The sequence below is a fragment of the Coregonus clupeaformis genome, unplaced genomic scaffold (genome assembly GCF_020615455.1).
Source record: "Coregonus clupeaformis isolate EN_2021a unplaced genomic scaffold, ASM2061545v1 scaf0004, whole genome shotgun sequence".
NCBI classification, from domain to species: Eukaryota; Metazoa; Chordata; class Actinopteri; order Salmoniformes; family Salmonidae; genus Coregonus; species Coregonus clupeaformis.
Window position 1 is genome coordinate 1,503,046 of NW_025533459.1, and position 21,716 is coordinate 1,524,761.

The 21,716-nt window shown below is 52.3% G+C and overlaps 1 protein-coding gene across 4 annotated transcripts in view; it reads left to right on the forward strand.

The window, feature by feature from the left end:
- Positions 1-21,716, forward strand: part of LOC121538402 (catenin alpha-1) — a 245,773-nt gene that overhangs the window by 183,717 nt on the left and 40,340 nt on the right. For all 4 annotated transcript variants that reach the window (XM_045212270.1, XM_045212269.1, XM_045212271.1 and 1 more), the window contains one exon: positions 11,273-11,378. In XM_045212270.1, the coding sequence (XP_045068205.1) occupies positions 11,273-11,378 (106 nt within the window). The remainder of the gene's footprint in view (positions 1-11,272; positions 11,379-21,716) is intronic.

The window sequence follows — 21,716 nt, forward strand, 5'->3', positions numbered from 1 at the left end:
GTAGAAGCAATGAGCAATAGCTATGTCATGTCTCTTTTTCTCCTCCCACTCAAATCTTAGTGGAGATCCACTGTGTTTTTACATCAGGCCAGCCTTATTGACCAGATGTTCTATTCTCTCTGGCAGTGTTACGATAACGGGGACCGGATTCACCCCCCACTCTCCCATTTAAATGTAAACGTATACAGGATGCTCTCTCTAGCTCAGTGTTTCCCAACCCTGGTCCTCGAGTATTCAGGGTTCTGTAGTAGGTCTTCTTCACTGCAGACAGACCCCCCCAGCCTCTGTTAAAAAGCCATTTGAGAAAAGGTCCTTAGTAAGTTGGTCTCTGTCTGGCTGGGGGAGGCCTGCAGCTGTCCTGTAGGACATGTGACAGATGGACAAGACTTTAGGCTCTACGGCACATCACCCGAGTGCTACGGCACATCCACCCGAGTGCTACGGCACATCACCCGAGTGTTACGGGACATCCACCCGAGTGCTACGGCACATCCACCCGAGTGCTACGGCACATCCACCCGAGTGCTACGGCACATCCACCCGAGTGCTACGGCACATCACCCGAGTGCTACGGCACATCACCCGAGTGCTACGGCACATCCACCCGAGTGCTACGGCACATCCACCCGAGTGCTACGGCACATCCACCCGAGTGCTACGGCCGGCCAACTGCTCGGTAAGACTTGTGTGTTGGGAGGGGGTTGTGTGAGTATATTTCTACTTTTCTGTGTGTGTGTGAGAACGCATAGGTGTGTAGTCTTTTGCCTGCGATTTAGAGGTGTGCGCGTGTGTGTGTGTGTGTGTGTGTGTGTGTGCGCGTCTCTCTATGTATTTAATGTGAATCAGTCAGGAGACTTTGAGCCTGGAATATCAGTGGAGACTCCCACTGAGGTAATGACAGAGCAAAGCTCTCGGTCTCTCTGCCTGCCTGTCTCTCAACCTCCAGCTCTTGAAAGAACTTGTCAATAAAACGTCTAGGTTCTCCAGTCAGATCTAGCCTAACTCTGCCGTCACCCTGTAAGCACCAGCCTTGTTCCACAAGCTAAGGCATTGTCCTTAGCAAAACACCATGATATTGAACATGAAATTGCGTGAGATAACATGCCTGAAAACAGAGGACACCTAAAGGAGTAGATTTCCACTTAGACTGCCTTCCTCCATCCACACCCAGCCTTCCTCCGCCTTCCTCCATCCACACCCAGCCTTCCTCTGCCTTCCTCTATCCAAACCCAGCCTTCCTCTGCCTTCCTCTATCCAAACCCAGCCTTCCTCTGCCTTCCTCCATCCACACCCAGCCTTCCTCTGCCTTCCTCCATCCACACCCAGCCTTCCTCTGCCTTCCTCTATCCAAACCCAGCCTTCCTCTGCCTTCCTCTATCCAAACCCAGCCTTCCTCTGCCTTCCTCCATCCACACCCAGCCTTCCTCTGCCTTCCTCCATCCACACCCAGCCTTCCTCTGCCTTCCTCCATCCACACCCAGCCTTCCTCTGCCTTCCTCTATCCACACCCAGCCTTCATCTGCCTTCCTCTATCCACACCCAGCCTTCCTCTGCCTTCCTCCATCCAAACCCAGCCTTCCTCTGCCTTCCTCTATCCACACCCAGCCTTCGTCTGCCTTCCTCTATCCACACCCAGCCTTCCTCTGCCTTCCTCTATCCACACCCAGCCTTCCTCTGCCTTCCTCTATCCACACCCAGCCTTCCTCTGCCTTCCTCTATCCACACCCAGCCTTCCTCTGCCTTCCTCTATCCACACCCAGCCTTCCTCTGCCTTCCTCTATCCACACCCAGCCTTCCTCTGCCTTCCTCTATCCACACCCAGCCTTCCTCTGCCTTCCTCTATCCAAACCCAGCCTTCCTCTGCCTTCCTCTATCCACACCCAGCCTTCCTCTGCCTTCCTCTATCCACACCCAGCCTTCCTCTGCCTTCCTCTATCCACACCCAGCCTTCCTCTGCCTTCCTCTATCCACACCCAGCCTTCCTCTGCCTTCCTCTATCCACACCCAGCCTTCCTCTGCCTTCCTCTATCCAAACCCAGCCTTCCTCTGCCTTCCTCTATCCAAACCCAGCCTTCCTCTGCCTTCCTCTATCCAAACCCAGCCTTCCTCTGCCTTCCTCCATCCACACCCAGCCTTCCTCTGCCTTCCTCTATCCAAACCCTGCCTTCCTCTATCCAAACCCAGCCTTCCTCTGCCTTCCTCTATCCACACCCAACCTTCCTCTGCCTTCCTCTATCCAAACCCACCTTCCGCTGCCTTCCTCTATCCAAACCCAGCCTTCCTCTGCCTTCCTCCATCCAAACCCAGCCTTCCTCTGCCTTCCTCTATCCACACCCAGCCTTCCTCTGCCTTCCTCTGCCTTCATCTATCCAAACCCAGCCTTCCTCTGCCTTCCTCTATCCAAACCCAGCCTTCCTCTGCCTTCCTCCATCAAAACCCAGCCTTCCTCTGCCTTCCTCCATCCAAACCCAGCCTTCATCTGCCTTCCTCTATCCAAACCCAGCCTTCCTCTGCCTTCCTCTATCCAAACCCAGCCTTCCTCTGCCTTCCTCTATACAAACCCAGCCTTCCTCTGCCTTCCTCCATCAAAACCCAGCCTTCCTCTGCCTTCCTCCATCCACACCCAGCCTTCCTCTGCCTTCCTCTATCCAAACCCAGCCTTCCTCTGCCTTCCTCTATCCAAACCCAGCCTTCCTCTGCCTTCCTCTATCCAAACCCAGCCTTCCTCTGCCTTCCTCTATACAAACCCAGCCTTCCTCTGCCTTCCTCCATCAAAACCCAGCCTTCCTCTGCCTTCCTCCATCCACACCCAGCCTTCCTCTGCCTTCCTCTATCCAAACCCAGCCTTCCTCTGCCTTCCTCTATCCAAACCCAGCCTTCCTCTGCCTTCCTCTATCCTAACCCAGCCTTTCCTCTATCCAGCCATAGACCCATCCAGCCTTCCCCAGTCAGCCCCAGACCTCCACTCCCTTCCTTCAGGTCAGGCTGCTGAGCCAGCCTTTGATCAGATGCCTAGCATCGTCCAGCTTCAATCAGCTTCAAACCTACCACTTCTGATCCGCATACCCCTGAAGGATCTTGAAGGATCACGAGAAAATACTGCTAGGCAGCGTTTCCCCTCCCAGACCTTTCGTGCTGCATGCTAATGTCATGCCCTCCCATACCTATTGGGCTGCATGCTAATGTCATGCTAATACATGCAAATGAAGTGCCGCTCTCACATCTCCTACCCTGCTACGCGACCCCCTGCCTTAAAAACCCACATGCATCTGTAGTGATTAAAACACAGCATATCTGTTCTGCTGTAGATGTAGATTTTAAGAAGTGCTATTAAGGGGTTTTCTTGAAGATGAAGATGACATTTTTAACTATCAAGGGCTTGGTGCTGTCTCTTTCTAGTCTTTACTGTGGAAAGGGATTTAATTTGAACCAAACCCACTGATAATGTCTTGTAGATATTTAAACAGGTGACGTTCAGATAGAGCTGAGGAATTCTAGTCAGAATTAATCTACACTCATGTAAATAATTCTCAGACTAGGAAAGTGTTTGTGTGTGTGTGTTTGTGACTGAGGTATCTGTGTAATGTCTCCTACACCGTGTCACCTGCAACAGAGAGAGAGAGGGAGAGGCGGAAGGAAGGTCAGCGGAGAGCTACTTCAGTCCACGCCCAAATGATTGGCCCTCCACCTTGGCAGGCAGGGCCAGCAAGGTTAAATCAGTGAGGAGGAAATTGATTTGGGCCTTTCTGCCTGCCTGTCTATCTCTCTCTACACAGCCTGGTGTTTGACTGACTGTTACTGCCTGGTGGTGCCACCCACTCTGCTCTCTACACAGCCTGGTGTTTGACTGACTGTTACTGCCTGGTGGTGCCACCCACCCTGCTCTCTACACAGCCTGGTGTTTGACTGACTGTTACTGCCTGGTGGTGCCACCCACCCTGCTCTCTACACAGCCTGGTGTTTGACTGACTGTTACTGCCTGGTGGTGCCACCCACCTGCTCTCTACACAGCCTGGTGTTTGACTGACTGTTACTGCCTGGTGGTGCCACCCACCCTGCTCTCTACACAGCCTGGTGTTTGACTGACTGTTACTGCCTGGTGGTGCCACCCACCCTGCTCTCTACACAGCCTGGTGTTTGACTGACTGTTACTGCCTGGTGGTGCCACCCACCCTGCTCTCTACACAGCCTGGTGTTTGACTGACTGTTACTGCCTGGTGGTGCCACCCACCCTGCTCTCTACACAGCCTGGTGTTTGACTGACTGTTACTGCCTGGTGGTGCCACCCACCCTGCTCTCTACACAGCCTGGTGTTTGACTGACTGTTACTGCCTGGTGGTGCCACCCACCCTGCTCTCTACACAGCCTGGTGTTTGACTGACTGTTACTGCCTGGTGGTGCCACCCACCCTGCTCTCTACACAGCCTGGTGTTTGACTGACTGTTACTGCCTGGGGTGCCACCCACCCTGCTCTCTACACAGCCTGGTGTTTGACTGACTGTTACTGCCTGGTGGTGCCACCCACCCTGCTCTCTACACAGCCTGGTGTTTGACTGACTGTTACTGCCTGGTGGTGCCACCCACCCTGCTCTCTACACAGCCTGGTGTTTGACTGACTGTTACTGCCTGGTGGTGCCACCCACTGCATATGGCTATGATGGAAGCCTATTCCCTATATAGTGCACTACCATCAGCTCGTAATGAATAAGGCATGTGTAGCCTGGATGCATGTGACATATTTGGGAGCCACCTGTGTGTGTTTGTGTGTGTGGGGTGGGGGGGTCTTGCGGTCACGGTCAGTGTGTGTGACCCACGTGCCTCTCCCATCTGGCCGTCACCAAGCCCGTACGGCTTTCCTGACAGTCCCAGTACACACACACACACACACACACACACACACACACACATTAACATACAACTATTCTAATATCATAATCTATCACAGGTGCCCCTGCCTCACACACACCGCTCCCAGCTAAACCAGAACCTTGTAATGACACAGGGCAGCAGGCTTATCTTAGTGTGCTGGGTCTGAATATGGTTGGTAGAGGTGATGGCTAGCCCAGTGTGTGAATATGGTGGTGGAGGTGATGGCTAGCCCAGTGTGTGAATATGGTGGTGGAGGTGATGGCTAGCCCAGTGTGTGAATATGGTTGGTAGAGGTGATGGCTAGCCCAGTGTCTGAATATGGTGGTGGAGCTGATGGCTAGCCCAGTGAGTGAATATGGTGGTGGAGGTGATGGCTAGCCCAGTGTCTGAATATGGTGGTGGAGGTGATGGCTAGCCCAGTGAGTGAATATGGTGGTGGAGGTGATGGCTAGCCCAGTGTGTGAATATGGTGGTGGAGCTGATGGCTAGCCCAGTGTGTGAATATGGTGGTGGAGGTGATGGCTAGCCCAGTGTCTGAATATGGTGGTGGAGCTGATGGCTAGCCCAGTGTGTGAATATGGTGGTGGAGCTGATGGCTAGCCCAGTGTGTGAATATGGTGGTGGAGGTGATGGCTAGCCCAGTGTGTGAATATGGTGGTGGAGCTGATGGCTAGCCCAGTGAGTGAATATGGTGGTGGAGCTGATGGCTAGCCCAGTGAGTGAATATGGTGGTGGAGCTGATGGCTAGCCCAGTGTGTGAATATGGTGGTAGAGGTGAAATGAGGCTAGCCCAGCACTATCAGTGTTGAGTTGTGGTTGTATTAGACATCACCATCCCGATGCCTCCAGCCCCTCTAGTCTCTCAGGGCTCTCCTGTCCCCTGTGTCCCCAGTCAGAGGGAGGGAAGGAGGGGGGTCCCCAGCCCAGTCTGTAGCGTGACTCTAGGCTACATGCCTCCACCAGGACTCTGCTTCCCTCCCCCTCCCTCCCTCCCTCTATCCCTCCCTCCCTCCCTCCCTCTATCCCTCCCTCCATCCCTCCCTCCATCCCTCCCTCTATCCCTCCCTCCCTCCATCCCTCCCTCTATCCCTCCCTCCATCCCTCCCTCCCTCCCTCCCTCCCTCTATCCCTCCCTCCATCCCTCCCTCTCCTCTATCCCTCCCTCCATCCCTCCCTCCCTCCCTCTATCCCTCCCTCCATCCCTCCCTCTCTCTCCCTCTATCCCTCCCTCCATCCCTCTATCCCTCCCTCCATCCCTCCCTCTATCCTCTCCCTCCATCCCTCCCTCTATCCCTCCCTCCCTCTATCCCTCCCTCTATCCCTCCCTCTATCCCTCCCTCCCTCTATCCCTCCCTCTATCCCTCCCTCCCTCTATCCCTCCCTCTATCCCTCCCTCCCTCTATCCCTCCCTCTATCCCTCCCTCCCTCCCTCCCTCCCTCCCTCCCTCCCTCCCTCCCTCCCTCCCTCCCTCCCTCCCTCCCTCCCTCTATCCCTCCCTCCCTCTATCCCTCCCTCCCTCCCTCCCTCTATCCCTCCCTCCCTCTATCCCTCCCTCTATCCCTCCCTCCCTCTATCCCTCCCTCCTCTATCCCTCCTCTATCCCTCCCTCCCTCTATCCCTCCCTCTATCCCTCCCTCCCTCTATCCCTCCCTCTATCCCTCCCTCCCTCTATCCCTCCCTCTATCCCTCCCTCTATCCCTCCCTCTATCCCTCCCTCCCTCTATCCCTCCCTCTATCCCTCCCTCCATCCCTCTATCCCTCCTCTATCCCTCCCTCCATCCCTCCTATCCCTCTCCCTCCCATCCCTTCCCTCCCTCTATCCCTCCCTCTATCCCTCCCTCCATCCCTCCCTTCACATTGGCCCAGCGTCGTCCGGATTTGGCCGCTGTAGGCCGTCATTGTAAATAAGAATTTGTTCTTAACTGACTTGCCTAGTTAAATAAAGGTTAAAAATAAATAAAACATCACAATGACTGAGGTAGGGAGTGGTAGAGAGATGGCGGGAGCTTGAGGAGCGCAGAGAGGAAGAGGGAGAGACAGGAGGGGAGGTAGGGAGTGGTAGAGAGATGGCGGGAGCTTGAGGAGCGCAGAGAGGAAGAGGGAGAGACAGGAGGGGAGGAAGGCAAAAGAGGAGAAGATACAGTTCCATCTGTTGTGGGAGGGTTGTAGCCTGGGGAGAGAGAGAGCAGCTTTGAATCCAGGTTGTGCCACTTGCCAACTGTGTCCCGGAGTCCCTAGTGGGGACACCAAACTGGCAGAGAGAGGACTGTGGAGCAGGCGGGGGCGGGGGGGGGGCATGTTGGCTGCAGCCGGTGTGTGTTGGGGGGGGGGTTGTAGTGGTTTATGTGTAGGCCAGAGCTATTTGCTGAACAGGACTGGCACTGCCCCCTATCCCACCCATTCTGCCCCCTATCCCACCCATTCTGCCCCCTATCCCACCCATTCTGCCCCCTATCCCACCCATTCTGCCCCCTATCCCACCCATTCTGTCTCTCCCCACATCTCTATATCCACCCTTCTCTCTTTCCAGAAGTGAACCAGACAGCAGAAGGGAGAAATGGGTGTGTTTGTTCTCTGACCATCTGGATTGGCTCAGCCTGGACACATGTCATGTAGGCATCATGGAGCCATAAGTCCCTCCCTCACATCTCACTGTTTAAGGAACCTGCGTGGTTCTGGTACCGCACCTACAGACATTTTTTGCTTATAAATGGATCTGTGGACACCGTAGATCTAAATGGCTAGCATTGAGCGCTAGCCCTGATTCTCACGGAAGCACTTTAGCCTGTGTGAAGCAGGATGTGATGTCTGAAACCGCTTGAAGCTGCGATGTCCCTTCTGCCATTTCATTGGCTCTTTGGAATTACATCGTAACACAGCAGGAGAGGGTGGTTTCGTTGCTGTAGCACATTCTGAGATTGTTTTATATATTATTGATTTCAATAATTCATAGATATAAAAAAAAAAAAAAAAAAAACTTTGTTTGTCATAGACGGACAATATTAATATGAGATGAAAGGCAAGTTCCTAACGAGTTCAGGAAGCAAAGCTAGAGATCTGTGAGACGTTCACGGCGATGGGGGCAGGCGTTTTCTCTTAACACTAAATATACATATGTATTTTACAGTTATAAGGGAGGTGAAATCTTATAGTTAGTCATTTTATAAATTGATTATGCTATATTTAGGAAATATATAAGTCATTTCAGGCCTTATTCATACAGTTATGTCGAATAGGAAATACGTCATATAAAATATTTAATTGTCATATTTGTACTGTGTACTTGAGCTTGTGTCCTCAAATGTGAGTACAACTCATCAGTTTATTAAAAATAATTAAAATACTAGAAAGGTGAGATTTGATCCTTCCTTGGAGTATGCAGCATTACTCGTTATTGTTTTTGGCCTCTAATGATTAATCATTACTTTTGGGGATTATGTAGATTACATTTTCGTTAACATTTAGTTACGTTTAAGAGTTACCAGGCTACCAGTCTGAGCAGGCTTAAGGTGTGGGATCCATTTTAATCCAGCTTTAACAGGCTATCTGTCTGAACAAGCTAAAGGTGTGGGATCAATTTTAATCCAGCTTTAACAGGCTATCTGTCTGAGCAGGCTTAAGGTGTGGGATCCATTTTAATCCAGCTTTAACAGGCTATCTGTCTGAGCAGGCTTAAGGTGTGGGATCCATTTTAATCCAGCTTTAACAGGCTATCTGTCTGAGCAGGCTTAAGATGTGGGATCCATTTTAATCCAGCTTTAACAGGCTATCTGTCTGAACAAGCTAAAGATGTGGGATCCATTTTAATCCTGCTTTAACAGGCTATCTGTCTGAGCAGGCTTAAGATGTGGGATCCAATTTAATCCTGCTTTAACAGGCTATCTGTCTGAGCAGGCTTAAGATGTGGGATCCATTTTAATCCTGCTTTAACAGGCTATCTGTCTGAGCAGGCTTAAGATGTGGGATCCATTTTAATCCTGCTTTAACAGGCTATCTGTCTGAGCAGGCTTAAGATGTGGGATCCATTTTAATCCTGCTTTAACAGGCTATCTGTCTGAGCAGGCTTAAGGTGTGGGATCCATTTTAATCCAGCTTTAACAGGCTATCTGTCTGAGCAGGCTTAAGATGTGGGATCCATTTTAATCCAGCTTTAACAGGCTATCTGTCTGAACAAGCTAAAGATGTGGGATCCATTTTAATCCTGCTTTAACAGGCTATCTGTCTGAGCAGGTTTAAGATGTGGGATCCATTTTAATCCTGCTTTAACAGGCTATCTGTCTGAGCAGGCTTAAGATGTGGGATCCATTTTAATCCTGCTTTAACAGGCTATCTGTCTGAGCAGGCTTAAGATGTGGGATCCATTTTAATCCAGCTTTAACAGGCTATCTGTCTGAGCAGGTTTAAGATGTGGGATCCATTTTAATCCAGCTTTAACAGGCTATCTGTCTGAGCAGGCTTAAGATGTGGGATCCATTTTAATCCAGCTTTAACAGGCTATCTGTCTGAGCAGGCTTAAGATGTGGGATCCATTTTAATCCTGCTTTAACAGGCTATCTGTCTGAGCAGGCTTAAGATGTGGGATCCATTTTAATCCTGCTTTAACAGGCTATCTGTCTGAGCAGGCTTAAGATGTGGGATCCATTTTAATCCTGCTTTAACAGGCTATCTGTCTGAGCAGGCTTAAGGTGTGGGATCCATTTTAATCCAGCTTTAACAGGCTATCTGTCTGAGCAGGCTTAAGGTGTGGGATCCATTTTAATCCAGCTTTAACAGGCTATCTGTCTGAGCAGGCTTAAGGTGTGGGATCCATTTTAATCCAGCTTTAACAGGCTATCTGTCTGAGCAGGCTTAAGGTGTGGGATCCATTTTAATCCAGCTTTAACAGGCTATCTGTCTGAGCAGGCTTAAGGTGTGGGATCCATTTTAATCCAGCTTTAACAGGCACTAGTCAGTAAAGGAATCTGCATCCCAAATGGCACCCTATTTCCTAGAGTACTACTTACAAATGTAGTGCACACTATAGGGCAAAGGGTTCCATTGGGGATTCATGCGGTGATTAGGGTATTTTCTATTGGACTGTGTAGGAGGGGGAGGAGTGGATGGTACAGCTAGCTGCCAATGTGTTGTGGTGGCCTCTAGGTTGAAGGTATAAAGCACATGACCTCTACTGATGAAATCACTGTCACTGGGGGGACTCTGGGCCGTATATGATCAAATCACTGTCACTGGGGGACTCTGGGCCGTGTATGATCAAATCACTGTCACTGGGGGACTCTGGGCCATATATGATCAAATCACTGTCACTGGGGGACTCTGGGCCGTATATGATCAAATCACTGTCACTGGGGGACTCTGGGCCGTATATGATCAAATCACTGTCACTGGGGGACTCTGGGCCGTATATGATCAAATCACTGTCACTGGGGGGACTCTCGGCCGTATATGATCAAATCACTGTCACTGGGGGACTCTGGGCCGTATATGATCAAATCACTGTCACTGGGGGGACTCTGGGCCGTATATGATCAAATCACTGTCACTGGGGGACTCTGGGCCGTATATGATCAAATCACTGTCACTGGGGGGACTCTGTGGGCCGTGTATCACTGGGGGGACTCTGTGGGCCGTGTATCACTGGGGGGGACTCTGTGGGCCGTGTATCACTGGGGGACTCTGTGGGCCGTGTATCACTGGGGGGACTCTGTGGGCCGTGTATCACTGGGGGGACTCTGTGGGCCGTGTATCACTGAGGGACTCTGTGGGCCGTGTATCACTGGGGGGACTCTGTGGGCCGTGTATCACTGGGGGGACTCTGTGGGCCGTGTATCACTGAGGGACTCTGTGGGCCGTGTATCACTGGGGGGACTCTGTGGGCCGTGTATCACTGGGGGGGACTCTGTGGGCCGTGTATCACTGGGGGGACTGTGGGCCGTGTATCACTGGGGGGACTCTACTGTACCATAACACACATCCCCCATATCCACACCATCTGTCAGAGAGAGAGAAAATATAGACTACATGAGAGTGGATGGACTGTATCAGGTAGGGGGTGTGGGGATCATGCGTTCCCAGGGGCAAAGGTCTGTTGAAGAGGTGTGTATCTCCCGAGACCCATGGGGCGGCGCACAATTGGCCCACCGTCGTCCAGGGTAGGGGAGGGAATGGCCGGCAGGGATGTAGCTCAGTTGGTAGAGCATGGCGTTTGCAATGCCAGGGTTGTGGGTTCGATTCCCACGGGGGGCCAGTATGAAAAATAAAAATGTATGCACTCACTAACTGTAAGTCGCTCTGGATAAGAGCGTCTGCTAAATGCCAAAAATGTAAATGTATGGATGTAGTCAGTGTATGAAAGGTTTGTGTGTGTGTTTGAGCAGCAGATTGATGTGGATCTTGTGTTCCCAGGGGTAAAGGTCCGTTGAAGAATACCTCTGATGTCATCAGTGCCGCTAAGAAGATTGCTGAGGCTGGATCCAGGATGGATAAACTGGGCCGCACCATCGCAGACCAGGTAAGATACACACTGATACCCATCTCACCATCTAGCACTCTTCTTCCTTTATCATTAGCTCTATCCTCCTCTCTATTCCTACATATCTCTCTCTATTCCTACATATCTCTCTCTATTCCTACATATCTCTCTCTATTCCTACATATCTCTCTCTATTCCTACATATCTCTCTCTATTCCTACATATCTCTCTCTATTCCTACATATCTCTCTCTATTCCTACATCTCTCTCTCTATTCCTACATATCTCTCTCTATTCCTACATCTCTCTCTCTATTCCTACATATCTCTCTCTATTCCTACATATCTCTCTCTCTATTCCTACATATCTCTCTCTATTCCTACATCTCTCTCTCTATTCCTACATATCTCTCTCTATTCCTACATCTCTCTCTCTATTCCTACATATCTCTCTCTATTCCTACATATCTCTCTCTATTCCTACATCTCTCTCTCTATTCCTACATCTCTCTCTCTATTCCTACATCTCTCTCTCTATTCCTACATATCTCTCTCTATTCCTACATATCTCTCTCTATTCCTACATCTCTCCCCGATCCCCCATGCCCCCTCTCCCCGATCCCCCATGTTTCCTCTCCCTGATCCCCCATGTCCCCTCTCCCCGATCCCCCATGTTTCCTCTCCCTGATCCCCCATGCCCCCTCTCCCTGATCCCCCATGTCCCCTCTCCCTGATCCCCCATGTCCCCTCTCCCGATCCCCCATGTCCCCTCTCCCCAATCCCCATGCCCCTCTCCCGATCCCCCATGTTTCCTCTCCCTGATCCCCCATGTCCCCTCTCCCCGATCCCCATGTTTCCTCTCCCTGATCCCCCATGCCCCCTCTCCCCGATCCCCCATGTTTCCTCTCCCTGATCCCCATGCCCCCCTCTCCCCGATCCCTATGCCCCCCTCTCCCCGATCCCCCATGCCCCCCTCTCCCGATCCCCTATGCCCCCTCTCCCTGATCCCCCCATGTCCCCTCTCCCCTGATCCCCCATGTCCCCTCTCCCTGATCCCCCATGTCTCCTCTCCTGATCCCCCCATGCCCCCTCTCCCTGATCCCCCATGCCCCTCTCCTGATCCCCCATGTCCCCCTCTCCCCCGATCCCCCATGTCCCCTCTCCCGATCCCCCATGTCCCCCTCTCCCGATCCCCCATGCCCCCCTCTCCCGATCCCCCATGTTTCTCTCTCCCGATCCCCCATGTTTCCTCTCCCTGATCCCCCATGTCCCCTCTCCCCGATCCCCCATGTCCCCTCTCCCCGATCCCCCATGTCCCCTCTCCCGATCCCCATGCCCTCTCCCCGATCCCCCATGCCCCCTCTCCTGATCCCCCATGTTCCTTCCCGATCCCCCATGTCCCCTCTCCCTGATCCCCCATGCCCCGATCCCCCATTCCCCCTCTCCCGATCCCCCATGTCCCCTCTCCCCGATCCCCCATGTCCTCCCCGATCCCCATGTCCCCTCTCCCGATCCCCATGCCCCTCTCCCTGATCCCCCATGCCCCCCTCTCCCCCGATCCCCCATGTCCCCTCTCCCTGATCCCCCATGCCCCCTCTCCCTGATCCCCCATGTCCCCTCTCCCTGATCCCCCATGTCCCCTCTCCCTGATCCCCCATGTCCCCTCTCCCTGATCCCCCATGTCCCCTCTCCCTGATCCCCCATGTCCCCCTCTCCTGATCCCCCATGTCCCCTCTCCCCGATCCCCATGTCCCCTCTCCCTGATCCCCCATGTCCCCTCTCCCCGATCCCCCATGTTTCCTCTCCCGATCCCCCATGTCCCCTCTCCCCGATCCCCCCATGCCCCCGATCCCCCATTCCCCCTCTCCCCCGATCCCCCCATGTCCCCTCTCCCTGATCCCCCATGCCCCCGATCCCCCATGTCCCCTCTCCCCGATCCCCCATGCCCCCTCTCCCTGATCCCCCATGCCCCCTCTCCCCGATCCCCCATGTCCCCTCTCCCTGATCCCCCATGCCCCCTCTCCCTGATCCCCCATGCCCCCTCTCCCTGATCCCCCATGCCCCCTCTCCCTGATCCCCCATGCCCCCCCTCTCCCGATCCCCCATGTCCCCTCTCCCTGATCCCCCATGCCCCCTCTCCCTGATCCCATGTCCCCTCTCCTGATCCCCCATGTCCCCTCTCCCTGATCCCCATGTCTCCTCTCCCTGATCCCCCATGTCTCCTCTCCCTGATCCCCCATGTCCCCTCTCCCTGATCTCCCATGTCCCCTCTCCCCGATCCCCCATGTTTCCTCTCCCCGATCCCCCATGTCCCCTCTCCCCGATCCCCCATGTTTCCTCTCCCCATCCCCCATGTTTCCTCTCCCCATCCCCCATGCCCCCTCTCCCTGATCCCCCATGTCCCCTCCACCTACCCCTCCATCCCAGACACTGTATGTGTGTATGAAAACACATATCCCTCTCTACCTCCATTAGGGCTTCATATTGTCCCAGTATTTTACAAACGTTCCAGGAAATGTTCCAGGATATGTTCCAGGAAATGTCATTCTAAAGCATAAAAATATGTCTGGATTTGATTAGCGCTTTGATCGGCATGAAAATTCAAGCTTGATGCTACCTGAGATTTTATGATCCCTGCATTTCATACATTTTATGAGCTCAATCCCCAAAAAGCCCAAATGATTGTCCCGTTATCCAATAGGCTACATATGATTGGTTATAGGCTACCGCACATTACGCATGTCAGAAAAAAACGGTCATAAATGTATGCTCTCTTGGGTAAATAAATTAAACAAGGTCCAGTAATCTTTGAGTGTGGACTGTATTATATGGACTGGGATAGCACACCCTGTTCAAACAATGAAGCTGGGAGAGAACATGTGATGCTGGTGAAGGACATGTGATGCTGGTGAAGGACATGTGATGCTGGTGCAGGACATGTGATGCTGGTGCGGGACATGTGATGCTGGTGCGGGACATGTGATGCTGGTGCGGGACATGTGATGCTGGTGCGGGACATGTGATGCTGGTGCGGGACATGTGATGCTGGTGCGGGACATGTGATGCTGGTGCGGGACATGTGATGCTGGTGCGGGACATGTGATGCTGGTGCGGGACATGTGATGCTGGTGCAGGATGTAATGCTGGTGCAGGACATGTGATGCTGGTGCGGGACAGGTGATGCTGGTGCGGGACAGGTGATGCTGGTGCGGGACAGGTGATGCTGGTGCGGGACATGTGATGCTGGTGCGGGACATGCAACCTGCAAAGTTACAATTAAAGGCTAGCAAATGTGATATATTTTGAAATATAATAGGGCCTATGATGCATTACCTTTTGATAATATTTCCCCTAATGTTGTGTGAAGTGAACATTACCTCTTTCTCTCTGTAGTAGCCTATTGACTAAGTTTAATTGTCCTTACCTTCGTCATTGTAATGACGTGCATGAATAATATAGAACTGGAATAGGATGCAGACGGCTTTCGCTTCTCTTCACGAAGATTGAATGGTTAAGGGTCTGAATGAATAACTGCTTTGGATCAGGCCAGGGAGGCCGAGAGGGGAGGCCAGGAAGGGAGCCCTGTTGCCTGGGAAACACAGGGCCTCCATACACATTGCCCAGGCTTTTTGTGCTGTGTAGATACAACACACGAGGTAAGCCGTTACCCGTTTTTGGCGTGGAGATGGGCACCAGTCCCTTCGACAGTGGGAGAGATGCCCAGATTTCACTGGACAGCTACCGCCCCCTTAAGCTGGGCAGTCCCCAGTCAATTAGATGTTGTCCCACCACCTTCGTCATTGGGTGCATGAAGCTTAGGGATTTATCCCAACAAGTGGGCTGTAAACCAGCGCACCAAACGAAACAAACCGTTACGTCTGGGATGCTGGAACGTCAGGACTATGACAACTGGACTAACTGACAACCTACAAGAAATAAGTGATACCTGCAGCTACCCATGATCAGGTCAATGGCACCAGCTGGATCTGATCCTTACATGATGACACCTGCAGTTTTCACAGCGCAGACTGACACAGACCACTCCCTCGTGTGCTGTAGATTCTACAGACAGAAAAGATACACAGACCCAAACCAAAAAGGGGCCTACGCATGGGGCTACATGCTACGTACTTCAGCACTCGGCGGTCCCGTTCTGTGAGCTTGTGTGGCCTACCACTTCACGGCTGAGCCGTTGTTGCTCCTAGACGGTTCCACTTCACAATAACACCACTTACAGTTGACCGGGGGCAGCTCTAGCAGGGACAAAATTTGACGAACTGACTTGTTGGAAAGGTGGCATCCTATGACGGTGCCACGTTGAAAGTCACTGAGCTCTTCAGTAAGGCCATTCTACTGCCAATGTTTGTCTGTGGAGATTGCATGGCTGTGTGCTCGATTTTATACACCTGTCAACAACGGGTGTGGCTGAAATAGCCAAATCCACTAATTTGAAAGGGGTGTCCACATACTTTTGTGTATAAATAATGTAGATCGTTCTTGAACAGGATGAGGTATCTATTTTGAATGCGATTTGAATGGAATTGATGGAGAGAGAGACTGAGTGCTCGTTTGCGCACTGATTTAAATCAACCACATCCGAGTGACGGGTTGTTCTAACTCTGCAGCTGCAATGAAATATTTAAAAACCGGGCTGGTGTGTGTGTCTGTCTATGCACAGTACCCAGGAACACAGTTGGTAGAGAAAACATTTGATTTAGACGTCAGTTTTGTCATGGCCCAGTTTGAAGTTGATTCTGGAGTCAGATGGACATATTTCTGCACAACAGAGTATTGTCTTAGTTGCGATGACACACATGCGCTCCGCTTTAAGGTTAAAGATGCAGCCCAGCTTCGTAGCGTTCAGCCCAAAGGGTTGCGTAAGTGTCACTATATTGGCTTATGTTTTGTTTGTATCCAACAAAGTTCTGTTTTGTCCTTCCTCTGTTGGTATGTAGATGTAACAGCTGTTCATTATTGATGTTTAGACTGTTCCGTAAGTCTTCCTATGTAATGTTAGCTTTAGAGGGTACAGGACCTGTTACGTATAGCAATAGGTCTCAGTTCTCCTGCATATTAATCACCCACAGCCAGCGTTCCACATCTCTCTCCACCCCCTCACAGCCAGCGTTCCACATCTCTCTCCACCCCCTCACAGCCAGCGTTCCACATCTCTCTCCACCCCCTCACAGCCAGCGTTCCACATCTCTCTCCACCCCCTCACAGCCAGCGTTCCACATCTCTCTCCACCCCCTCACAGCCAGCGTTCCACATCTCTCTCCACCCCCTCACAGCCAGCGTTCACATCTCTCCACCCCCCTCACAGCCAGCGTTCCACATCTCTCTCCACCCCCTCACAGCCAGCGTTCCACATCTCTCTCCACCCCCTCACAGCCAGCGTTCCACATCTCTCTCCACCCCCTCACAGCCAGCGTTCCTCATCTCTCTCCACCCCTCACAGCCAGCGTTCCACATCTCTTTCCACCCCCTCACAGCCAGCGTTCCACATCTCTCTTCACCCCCCTCACAGCCAGCGTTCCACATCTCTCTCCACCCCCTCACAGCCAGCGTTCCTCATCTCTCTCCACCCCCTCACAGCCAGCGTTCCACATCTCTCTCCACCCCCTCACAGCCAGCGTTCCACATCTCTCTCCACCCCCTCACAGCCAGCGTTCCACATCTCTCTCCACCCCCTCACAGCCAGCGTTCCTCATCTCTCTCCACCCCCTCACAGCCAGCGTTCCACATCTCTCTCCACCCCCTCACAGCCAGCGTTCCTCATTCTCTCTCCACCCCCTCACAGCCAGCGTTCCACATCTCTCTCCACCCCCTCACAGCCAGCATTCCACATCTCTCTCCACCCCCTCACAGCCAGCGTTCCTCATCTCTCTCCCCCCCCTCACAGCCAGCGTTCCACATCTCTCTCCACCCCCTCACAGCCAGCGTTCCACATCTCTCTCCACCCCCTCACAGCCAGCGTTCCACATCTCTCTCCACCCCCTCACAGCCAGCGTTCCACATCTCTCTCCACCCCCTCATCCCTTTAGTTATTTTCCTTTGCTTCTCTTATCCCCCCTTTTTTCTTTTTCCCCTCATCACGTTCCTTCCTCTTCTGTCATCACGTTCCTTCCTCTTCTGTCACCATGTTCCTTCCTCTTCTGTCACCATGTTCCTTCCTCTTCTGTCATCGCGTTCCTTCCTCTTCTGTCATCATGTTCCTTCCTCTTCTGTCATCACGTTCCTTCCTCTTCTGTCACCACGTTCCTTCCTCTTCTGTCACCATGTTCCTTCCTCTTCTGTCACCATGTTCCTTCCTCTTCTGTCATCGCGTTCCTTCCTCTTCTGTCATCATGTTCCTTCCTCTTCTGTCATCGCGTTCCTTCCTCTACTGTCATCACGTTCCTTCCTCTTCTGTCACCATGTTCCTTCCTCTTCTGTCACCATGTTCCTTCCTCTTCTGTCATCATGTTCCTTCCTCTTCTGTCACCGCGTTCCTTCCTCTTCTGTCACCACGCTCCTTCCTCTTCTGTCACCACGCTCCTTCCTCTTCTGTCACCACGCTCCTTCCTCTTCTGTCACCACGCTCCTTCCTCTTCTGTCACCACGTCCCTTTCCTCTTCTGTCACCACGTTCCTTCCTCTTCTGTCACCACGTTCCTTCCTCTTCTGTCACCACGTACCTTCCTCTTCTGTCACCACGTTCCTTCCTCTTCTGTCACCACGTTCCTTCCTCTTCTGTCACCACGTTCCTTCCTCTTCTGTCACCACGTTCCTTCCTCTTCTGTCACCACGTTCCTTCCTCTTCTGTCACCACGCTCCTTCCTCTTCTGTCATCACGCTCCTTCCTCTTCTGTCATCACGCTCCTTCCTGTTCTGTCATCACGTTACTTCCTCTTCTGTGATCACGTTCCTTCCTGTTCTGTCATCATGTTCCTTCCTCTTCTGTGATCAGGTGTGTGTGTGCGTGTTAAGGAGGGAGTGTAAAGTACTTTGATCATTTTAGGAACAGCCTACACTCACACACACTGGCTCTAATGAGGCTGGATGGAAGCCGTCTGCAGTCAGTCAGTCAGCTAACTTGGCGCTCTAGCCCGTGTACCCTATTCCCTAGGTCTGCAGTCAGTCAGTCAGCTAACTTGGCGCTCTAGCCCGTGTACCCTATTCCCTAGGTCTGCAGTCAGTCAGTCAGCTAACTTGGCGCTCTAGCCCGTGTACCCTATTCCCTAGGTCTGCAGTCAGTCAGTCAGCTAACTTGGCGCTCTAGCCCGTGTACCCTATTCCCTAGGTCTGCAGTCAGTCAGTCAGCTAACTTGGCGATCTAGCCCGTGTACCCTATTCCCTATATAGTGCACTCCTTGTGACCAGAGCCCTGTGAGGCTCTCTCCCTCATAATGTCATAATGAGCAGCCTACCTCCTGCGTTAGCTGCATTAGATACAACTACTGTTTGATATTTTATTTAAGCAGCCCTTTAGATCTTCCATGTACCGCTCTAGGAGGAGATGCCTGCCATGTCTATCACCAATTAATACAGCACGTATGCTACCACCTGATGGTCTGAGACAGAACAGAGGGGAGGAAGGTGGAGGGGGACAGCGGCCATGGATTTCACAGCTTTTTGCCCCGATGTGGCTTTTGAAGCTGTTTATTCATTTTAATGAATACAATGATATCCTTCAAAGACAGCAGATGGGCACCATGCTGATTTGTGTGTGTGTCCGTCAGTCCTTTCACGTGTGTGTGTGTGTGTGTGTGTGTGTGTGTGTGTGTGTGTGTGTGTGTACGTCTGTGCGCATGTTTGTAAGTGTGTTTGTTGGTGACAGGTTGTGTGTGTGTCTGAGGCAATGTGTGTTTGCGCGTATGAATACCATTAAGGGATTTTTTTTTTTTTTTTTGCAGCACTCTACCCACAGCCAAATCTTTTCATGTATTTATACTGTAGACTAGAGCAGGGGTGTGTGTAGTGCAGGGTAGGGAGAGCAGGGTAGGGAGAGCAGGGTAGGGAGAGCAGGGTAGGGAGAGCAGGGTAGGGGACGGGTAGGGAGGGGAGGCGGGCGGGGGAGCGGGTAGGGAGCAGGGTAGGGAGAGCAGGGTAGGGAGAGCAGGGTAGGGAGAGCAGGGTAGGGAGAGCAGGGTAGGGAGAGCAGGGTAGGGAGAGCAGGGTAGGGAGTGCCGGGTAGGGAGAGCAGGGTAGGGAGTGCCGGGTAGGGAGTGCCGAGACTGATGCCCCTTCAGCCTGACAACCAGACAAGATGTCCCTCTCCTAGACCAGACCCAGGCTAAACCACAGCCTTACCCAACCAGGCTAAAACTCAGCCTTACCCAACCAGGCTAAACCACAGCCTTACCCAACCAGGCTAAACCACAGCCTTACCCAACCAGGCTAAACCACAGCCTTACCCAACCAGGCTAAACCACAGCCTTACCCAACCAGGCTAAACCACAGCCTTACCCAACCAGGCTAAACCACAGCCTTACCCAACCAGGCTAAACCACAGCCTTACCCAACCAGGCAAAACCACAGCCTTACCCAACCAGGCAAAACCACAGCCTTACCCAACCAGGCTAAACCACAGCCTTACCCAACCAGGCTAAACCACATCCTTACCCAACCAGGCTAAACCACATCCTTACCCAACCAGGCTAAACCACATCCTTACCCAACCAGGCAAAACCACATCCTTACCCAACCAGGCTAAACCACAGCCTTACCCAACCAGGCAAAACCACAGCCTTACCCAACCAGGCAAAACCATAGCCTTACCCAACCAGGCTAAACCACATCCTTACCCAACCAGGCTAAACCACATCCTTACCCAACCAGGCAAACCACATCCTTACCCAACCAGGCTAAACCACAGCCTTACCCAACCAGGCTAAACCACATCCTTACCCAACCAGGCTAAACCACATCCTTACCCAACCAGGCTAAACCACATCCTTACCCAACCAGGCAAAACCACATCCTTACCCAACCAGGCTAAACCACAGCCTTACCCAACCAGGCAAAACCACAGCCTTACCCAACCAGGCAAAACCACAGCCTTACCCAACCAGGCTAAACCACATCCTTACCCAACCAGGCTAAACCACATCCTTACCCAACCAGGCAAAACCACATCCTTACCCAACCAGGCTAAACCACAGCCTTACCCAACCAGGCTAAACCACAGCCTTACCCAACCAGGCTAAACCACAGCCTTACCCAACCAGGCAAAACCACAGCCTTACCCAACCAGGCAAAACCACAGCCTTACCCAACCAGGCAAAACCACAGCCTTACCCAACCAGGCTAAACCACATCCTTACCCAACCAGGCTAAACCACAGCCTTACCCAACCAGGCTAAACCACAGCCTTACCCAACCAGGCAAAACCACAGCCTTACCCAACCAGGCAAAACCACAGCCTTACCCAACCAGGCTAAACCACAGCCTTACCCAACCAGGCTAAACCACATCCTTACCCAACCAGGCTAAACCACATCCTTACCCAACCAGGCTAAACCACATCCTTACCCAACCAGGCAAAACCACATCCTTACCCAACCAGGCTAAACCACAGCCTTACCCAACCAGGCAAAACCACAGCCTTACCCAACCAGGCAAAACCATAGCCTTACCCAACCAGGCTAAACCACATCCTTACCCAACCAGGCTAAACCACATCCTTACCCAACCAGGCAAAACCACATCCTTACCCAACCAGGCTAAACCACAGCCTTACCCAACCAGGCTAAACCACATCCTTACCCAACCAGGCTAAACCACATCCTTACCCAACCAGGCTAAACCACATCCTTACCCAACCAGGCAAAACCACATCCTTACCCAACCAGGCTAAACCACAGCCTTACCCAACCAGGCAAAACCACAGCCTTACCCAACCAGGCAAAACCACAGCCTTACCCAACCAGGCTAAACCACATCCTTACCCAACCAGGCTAAACCACATCCTTACCCAACCAGGCAAAACCACATCCTTACCCAACCAGGCTAAACCACAGCCTTACCCAACCAGGCTAAACCACAGCCTTACCCAACCAGGCTAAACCACAGCCTTACCCAACCAGGCAAAACCACAGCCTTACCCAACCAGGCAAAACCACAGCCTTACCCAACCAGGCAAAACCACAGCCTTACCCAACCAGGCTAAACCACATCCTTACCCAACCAGGCTAAACCACAGCCTTACCCAACCAGGCTGAACCACACTAACGCTCAGCCTTCCCGGCATGATAGTGTGAAAAGGGTATAACACTCAGTTAGAACATATTAACCAGGACTGCTTATAGGGACAGAGGGTTAGAACATATTAACCAGGACTGCTTATAGGGACAGAGGGTTAGAACATATTAACCAGGACTGCTTATAGGGACAGAGGG